Here is an 8,403-nt window from a genome sequence, read left to right as displayed (position 1 = left end):
AATTAGTGATAAGTTTCCTGAGATATAAACTGTCACTTGTTTAAATCCATACTTCCATACTATAATATTATAAATACGAAAGTGTGTTGTAGATATGTTTTGTGTTTGTATGTTTGTCCGTCTTTCACGTTGAAACGGAGCGACGGATCGACGTGATTTTCGACATACAGATACTTTATGGGCCCAAAAGTGGCATAAGCTACTTTTTATCTCGGAAAAATGCACAGTTCCCGAGGGAACAGCGCGCGATAACTGAATTCCACGCGGGCGCAGCCGCGGGCAAAAGCTAGTACTTAATATAATAAACAAATAATGCCTTGGCTCATGTTATTAGTACTTTGGAAGCATCTTGTGTGTTCATTGACCTCAACAACCAACAACTCGCCCAGGGCGACCCAGTGCGCTGACAGACTCATGTGCCACAGTAAAATAATAATATTTTCTGTTATATTATTTTATACATTTAAGCAGTTAAAAGCCTTGGTGGCCTTAGTGGTTAGACCTATGGCCTCTGAAGTAGAGGATCGTGGGTTCCAACCTGGGCTCGCACGTTGCAAACTTTATGAGCCAAAATCACATTTGAAATTAATTACTTTTACGGTGGAGGAAAACATCGTGAGGAAACCTGAACCTGCGAAGCAATTTAATGGTACAGAAATCCGCACTAGATTCGCGCGAGGACTATATACGGCTCAAGTCCTCTCATTCTTTGCGTGCTCGTGCGTTTGCGGGCGCGTACCTAAAATGCCAGGGAAAAAATTGAGCAAGTAATAGTAAATATCGTACTGCTTAAAATATTACTATGACAGTACTGCGGCAGCGAGGACGAATTAGGCTAAACTTCTTCGCTGTATTCCGAGCTCTGCGCTGCCCATGTAATACTGCCTTGCTGAAGTGGATTGATGACATTTCGCGGCCTTGAATCTTTCTAAAATTATGAGTACCCCAAGATGCTGTAAAAAACGTGCCAAGACTCGATTGAGGTGATTCGCTTATAAAAATAAGTGAAGTCCCATAAAAAGCTAAGCGTAGGAGACAAATAATTCTTCAGTACTTTGAAAATCCAGGTTTATATTTTTTTATTTTACGTGGGTACTACATATACTATCTCTGTGCCAAATTTCGGTTCTCTAGGTATTGTGGAAGTACTACTGAGGTCACTTTAATGTTATGGTCCCTTTAAAAAGTTTTATGTACAGATACGTTCAAAATAACTGATGGTAAGATATCCGAATAAAATTGTGTCAAATTACTTTAACTGACTTGGAAAGCTTTTCTTCATTGGTTGAAATTCCCTTGAAATTAGTATTTTGAAGAATATTTTGTATTGTATTGTATTATATTGTAACTCTTTATTGTACCATCAGCCAAATATTATGTGGTCTACCACCCTAAAGTTGATAATCGTTTGCATGTCAAAAAATAATAATGCCAATAGACTTGTCTGTCAACTTGAAAGTTCGACTTTAGCGACATTTTCATTTGATATAAACTTGTTTAAAAATTGAAAGACCACTTATTTGGCTGATAGTACATAAAACATATGAAAATTACAGTAAACAAGAGAAGTTAAACTTATAGGTATTTTAAGTTCCAGTTAAACTTATAGGTATTTCTTTCTTTTTAAAGATTCCTATTATTATTTTAAAAGTAAAAGTTTGTGAGTGTATGTGCTTCTATGTTTTTTACTTTTTCACTTAATAACAATTGGTCGGATTTGGATGAAGTTGGATGATATATTATTATGTACCTAAGCTGGATCTCAAGAATAACATACCTTCCATTTATTCCTACATTCCCACGGGGTCGTGATGTAGTACGCACGGTACGCACGTTAAAAGCCAAAATGGGCGTTTCCAAAAAAGAGCGTACCCTTTTCTTTCAAAATGTATTTAATTTTTTCGTACAAAATTTTATGAGTCAATTTGGTCACCAGGTGATTGTATCAAAAAAAACGTGACTAAACTGTATTTTTTTTGGGTCATTTTTTTTAAACTATCGGAATCGATTGTGCTGATTTTGAGTAGGAAAAACCATATTTTTACCAAAATTGAAAAAAGAAACGCTCAAATATCAACCGATAAGTTAAATAAGCACTGATGTATTAAATCAGTGTAAATAAGAGACATAATTTGACTTGGATATTTTTCATACTACATAAATTGAGACAGCATTTTTTTTAAATCACTTGGGTAATAAAGCAGATTTAAAGTCTCGGATTCAATTCAACTACCAGCCTTATGATGCACGCGTACAAACTGCGTAAAGGATAGTCTTATTAATACATCATAGCTGCAAATGCAAATCTGTTTAAAAAAAATATACCTTCTTGAGTTTCTTGCCGGATTCTTTTCAACAGAGGTTTTTCCGAACCGGTGGTAGATTTTTTTTTGACATTCACAAGTGCTTGTTATAGCCTCAATTGAATAAAGATATATTGACTTTGACTTTGTGAATGAGTGCGTGTGTGTGTTGTATCTTTGTTTTTCTTTTACACTAAATAATAAAAATATAATAATAAACCGTTTTGTTACAAATAAAAACCATATAGATTATGTTAGTAAGAACAATATACCACTAACTGAAACGGCTGGATGGAAAGGAACGTAACTTCATAATTATGTAGACAGCTGAACATCGGGAATAATGTATAAGTATGTTTAACCACATAAATATATGATAAAAATGAAGACCAGGATACAATTCGTGAGCATTCCCATGAGGATCTAGTAAAATTCTGGAATAATGCTAGACCTAATCAACATCATTATCATCTCAACCATAGGACGTCCATTGTTGGACATAGGCCTCCCCATAGACCTTCAGTGGCTTCGGTTGGCAGATGCCTATATCCACCGTGAACCCGCGGCGTTAACCAGATCATCCGTTCATCTAGTTGGTAGACGTCCTATATATCAGACCTAATAAAGACTAGTTAAATAAACATAGTAATAGGTCAAAATGTTCTAACATTATCGGATAAGCCTATTGTCGAGACCTCAAACTTGCTCACAAGTAATAACTTTGTTCGGAACACAATTTAAGTTGAATGACGACGGTATTTTCACCACAAACGGCAGCTTCAAAAAGGAACTGAATTATAACCAACAGTATAATAAAATTTCAACACTTGTTTACTTTATCTGAGAGTTTCTTAACCGTACTTATTATATCGTTACTTAAAATTATAGTATCAAGGTTGATAATGATAATGATAAACCAATATAAATATTAAATAGTACATTAAATACTGCAGAGACCAGTAAGTGAGCTATCCTGGACGAGTAGAAGTTTGATACGATAATGATAACGATACGAGCCATCAATGATACGGAAGCTTGTATAGTGCTTTTCTCAAAAATAATGATAATGGTGACAATGAAATGACTGTGGTTGTGATGTGATGATAATGATGGTGAGGATGATGATGATGATGATGGTTGGTTATGATGGTTTGATGATGATGCTGATGATGATGGTGATGATGATGATGATGATGATGATGATGATGATGATGATGATTGTTATTGATATGATGGTATTGATGATGGTCGATGATGGTGACAAATTTTTAAAGAAACCCGTTACTGTCCAGGAAGTAAATTTCATTTGACTTCCTGGACAGTATGAGGTTACTTTCTGGATACTAGCAGCTTGTCTCCAGGATGCGTTACTTTCTACGATGTTTTTGATGAAGTAATGGCAACATTTCATACCATTTTTGAGTAAACTTATTTCTTATTTATTATCAAATTAATGGTCATTATTTCAATCGTTGATTCGAGTAACACCGTAACTCATTTGAAGCATTTATTAGAATTTAATACCTAGATATAAGTAAAATGGTCACACAAAACTGCATTTTTTGGAATAATAATAAATAACAAAAATATGGTACTCGATGGTCAACAAAGCAAAGCACGTCATCGTAACTCGTTCTAAATTTTCGAATAAGCCACGTAGAACAAAAATAAAATACAATTTTGAAGATCGTCAAATTCTGAGAAAAATGATATAGAAATTGACTTGAACGAATAAAAATAGTGTAGCGGATGGAAGTCGCGAAATCAATTTTTGCGCCATGAAAACCTCTGTTTTATAGTTACGGTTTTACTCAAAACGACTTTATTTAAAAAAAAAACTTATTTTACGAACAAAAAAACCTGAAGTTGAAATAAGCTCTGTTTTATTCTCAAATGATACAAATATCCAGATTTCTATCTATTTCTATGTATTTCTTATCTTAATGAACATCAATAACACAGTACGTATTCATAAAAGCATTGTTATATTAGCTACTACTACTAACCGATCCCGCGCGGATCCAGTCTTATGGGCACCCTGCCCAATAGCAGCGACTTGGGTAATATTTGTAAATATAGATTTTTAGGATTAGAGTAAATTAGCTTTAGTTCTATTTTTATTTATTTCTGTTAATGACTGTATATATTATTTGTTTATTTATAAATAAAAACATTTCCAATCTCATCGAAAAAAAAATGTAATAATGTATCTCGATTCTCGATGCTCAAGGAATATGTTTGCCTCGTCTCTAGCTCTCGTGGTTTGGGATGTGTGTTCTCTTTCAGTCAGTCATTCAGTGACTCTTTAATAGGTATTTTTGGGACGAAAATACCTGGAATGTTTAGTCCGGATATTATTTTGCGGTAAACCATTAACTGTATCATTTTGCGGGTAAACAAAATAGTTAGAGAATAAAATACTCAGTTATAATAAAATAAACAACTAAATAACATAATGTGTAATTTTTTAATGCCATGCCTCCTTTAAATCAACAATGCTTTTATACTCGTATATTATTAAAGATTTTATTCAGACCTCAAGATTTACAGCAAACTAGACTACATTTTACCAAAGCTATGAACTTTAAAGTGTATGAGTTTTTCGTGGACGCAAACAGTTAAATCGTTTAATTTGTTGGTTTTGGATAGAGTGACGTCATCGAATGATAAATCAGCATCTTATGTAGAGGGTACTTTACTGAACGTGAAATGAGTCACATTTCTTCAAATAGAGATTGGTCTGGTATTCACCTAAGTTAAACAGTTGGTTGACATCATTATGATTTTTTCGAGATTACTTTTAGGTACTTTCTTATCAAAAAAGGGATCTACTCGTAGTAAGAAGTGAACAAGAGGAATAAAATAAAATTCTAACTTCTTAAACATTTATACACGACAAAAAAATTAATAAGTAATTCGTAATTTTTCTTATTCGCTTGTTTTACTTAACTTTATTATTGATAATGACAAAACTGGCATCCTGGAATTTTTAATAATATAGTTGTATATAGAGCTGAAAGTCTGGAATAACACATAACGCTTCTATTAGTCCCAAAATCCCTACGGGATCGGAAAAAAACTCCAAAATTTAAACCGGTCGGATTAGAGACATGAAATTCGGTGCGGGATTTTTATACAACTAATGATATTCGGCGTAATATTTGGGGATTCCCACGGGATCTTCTATGGTCTTGCCAATCGGCGTACAAAACATTACATAGGTAGGTAGAAATACAAAATTAAACACGTTATCAATTGAAATTTACTGTTCAATTAATTGTGAATATTTGCTATTATGCTTATGCTATATGTATTGTATGTACAAACAATGTTTATAGAGGATACAGAAACATATGTTTCACTTTGTTATATATGTTTCATTAGCTGGGCAGATATTATTGCGGTCAATTAAAGATAGAGATAACAAGTTAGTACACAAGATACAAGACAATTATGATTATACACATTTCGTAGTACTTACAAACAGATTGAGGTCATCTTCAGGACATCCCCTGTACTACTTAACACAATATGTACTCTGTTGATGACTTTTTATCACTTGTTTCCGTATATAAGTGGGAACTCTTCAAATTGCAATTCAAAAGCAGTCATGAAGACGGCACGGTTTATTGGTAACATACTTTTTGCATTCCTTTGTGTGGACTGCCATGTTCTGGGTCAAGATGTTGTGAAAGGTGAGTACTTTATATTATGTTCTTAATAAATTGACAATTTAAATGCAGTTTTGCTGATGTTCTTTAGGTGGCAAGATGAGGCACAGGAAATGAGCTTCAGTTTATAAAGGCCATAATGCTACATGTGCGCCCAATTTACCTAGCTGGTAACTTAATCTTGATACATTTTGAACAAAATCGTGAAAAATACATAAAATATACGCCCCAGGATTCAAATGTGACTCTGCTAACAATCTCATTGTTTCCTAGGTTAAAATTAAGATAATTATTTACTATAACTAATTTTATTATTTTATGGTTAATTACATTAGATATCTTTGATATTAAAACTGTCGTGGGACACCGACATAATTATTAAAATAGAGGTACACGGTTAGGATAGGAGGAAATACTCGTTTATGGTGCTTTAATCGGTTATTTATTAATATGTGACTGACCAGTGTGCCTATATTTATAATTACGTTACATGTATTTGTTATGGGATGTAGATCGTAGCAAGTATTTGGACGCATTTGCATGCAGTATGATTAGGGCCCGGAATTTTGCGTAAGACTATTGACAGATTGCAGGGAGAGAGTACCGTTTTTTATCGATTAGTCGATAGCTTTTTTTTATTTATGTTTTTATTAAATAAAACCTCATACTTTCCGATGATACGTACTTTTTTCAGCGGTCATTGATGGAAAAAGTTCTAAATATCGGAAAGTTCAATCCGTTTAAATTGCTTTATTGAAATCACTATAATTACGAATACCTTTATATTTTATAACTTGAAAAAAGATCCCTCTGAGACCATTAACGTTAGTTAGCTTGTTTGCAATACAATACAATACAAATATTCTTTATTGATCACCAAACGCAGTACACAGTGACATTACAAAAATAAAAAAATCAGGACAACCCCACCCTACCCTTGCCTACCCTTTGATAAAATAAAAGATAAAATAAATATTATTTTGTATTCCTTCAGTTCTTACCATAGCTAATATGAAGTATTTTATAATAATACTTATTCAAAGCAAAAATATATTTACAATTATGTATTATTAGTTACAACTTAATTAACAGTTGTCGATATCGTATTCAAATGATACTAATCCGATAATATCGATAAAAAGCGGTGCTCTCTCCCTACAATCTGTCAATAGCCGCACGCAAAATTCCGGGCCCTAATTATGATAATGACCCCCGATCAAGATACATGCACCGCGGTCATTAAAGGTACCTACTCACGGTCTACATCCCATAACACATATATCTAATCCTTTACTTACTTACTCATTTTGACTAAAAACCATTTAATGTATTATTTTCAGTGGGTAATGACGCAGCATCAAATACTAGCAGGCAGGCCTACTTCTCCGCCGTCGATGCGGGAATAATCAATCCCGACAAATATTCATTTGAATCATTTCTGAGAGACGAACAAAATGTCTTCAGAGACTCTTACCGAGAGTATGTCTCGATGAATGAGACTGAGCCGATTAATTACGAAGAGTGGCTCGTTATGAACAACTTTGGAATACTGCCCGATACACAGGAGTCTTTGTTCGCGAGGAAAATAACCAAGCGGAGTACGGCGGACAACAAGAGGCGGTTTGTCAATACCGTGAGGAAAGGGGACATATTGATTACGGGGAGAGGCATCGGCGGGCTCGTCGGGCACGCGGCAATCATGACCACTAACGACTGGGTGCTGGAGATGCCAGGAGGTGCCGGCTGGCGGAATGGTCTTAGAAACAACAACAGGCAGGTCCGAAAGGACCAATGGTTCGATATACACGCGTCTGACTGGACCACCGTCTATCGTTGCCCTAACCGCGGCGCTGCCAACGGTGCTGCCGTCTGGGCTGACCACACGTACTACAATCCGACTGGCGGAGCGAAGAAACTTAAGCACATAACCTACATGATCACCACTAATTTACGGTCTACTAATCCGAGCTATTGCTCCAAGCTGGTCGTGCAAGCTTATCACTATGGGACGGGAAAACGAGCCATCAAAAATTTGTCAGGGGTAGGAGTGATTGTGCCGTCTACAATACCTAACTTTTTTAATAATGGGTACAAACTAATTAACAAAGGGAGGTATTAATAAAAGTTACATTAAATAATTTACATAAATACCTATTTTCTTCATAAAACAATTAGTTAATAATCCGTATATGGAAATATATTGCAGTATTATAGAGTAGTGATAGCAGTTAGAAATCTAACCACATTCTATTGAAAGAAATAAAATGTTTACGTACTCTGAAGCAGCGTTCAGTTAATTCTCATGTAGCCTTTTCCTACTTCAATGCGATGACTATCCTACTTATATAAATGCGAAAGTTTGTGTATGTGTGTGTGTGTGTGTGTATGTTTGTTACTCCTTCACGCTAAAATGACTGGACACATTTGTA

General features: G+C 34.6%; 1 protein-coding gene across 1 annotated transcript; it reads left to right on the top strand.

Annotated features, from left to right (window-relative positions):
* The first annotated feature begins 5,913 nt into the window (after positions 1-5,913).
* On the top strand, positions 5,914-8,174 carry LOC141445464 (uncharacterized 30.3 kDa protein-like). Its single transcript, XM_074111307.1, has 2 exons — positions 5,914-5,998; positions 7,315-8,174. The coding sequence occupies exons 1-2, from the start codon at positions 5,914-5,916 to the stop codon at positions 8,091-8,093; spliced, it is 864 nt and encodes a 287-aa protein (XP_073967408.1). The 3' UTR covers positions 8,094-8,174.
* The last annotated feature ends 229 nt before the right edge of the window (positions 8,175-8,403 follow it).

The sequence above is a fragment of the Choristoneura fumiferana genome, chromosome 2 (assembly GCF_025370935.1).
Source record: "Choristoneura fumiferana chromosome 2, NRCan_CFum_1, whole genome shotgun sequence".
Taxonomy (NCBI): Eukaryota; Metazoa; Arthropoda; class Insecta; order Lepidoptera; family Tortricidae; genus Choristoneura; species Choristoneura fumiferana.
Note: the sequence above shows the minus strand (reverse complement) of the source record. Positions and strands in the feature narration are given on the sequence as shown.

What these genes read in the sequence shown, in the direction of transcription:
- LOC141445464 (XM_074111307.1), top strand. Translation starts at nt 5,914, where the DNA reads ATGAAGACGGCACGGTTTATTGGTAACATACTTTTTGCATTCCTTTGT. An exon ending in GGGTCAAGATGTTGTGAAAG is followed by an intron (nt 5,999 to 7,314) that starts GTGAGTACTTTA and finishes TATTATTTTCAG; the next exon opens with TGGGTAATGACGCAGCATCA.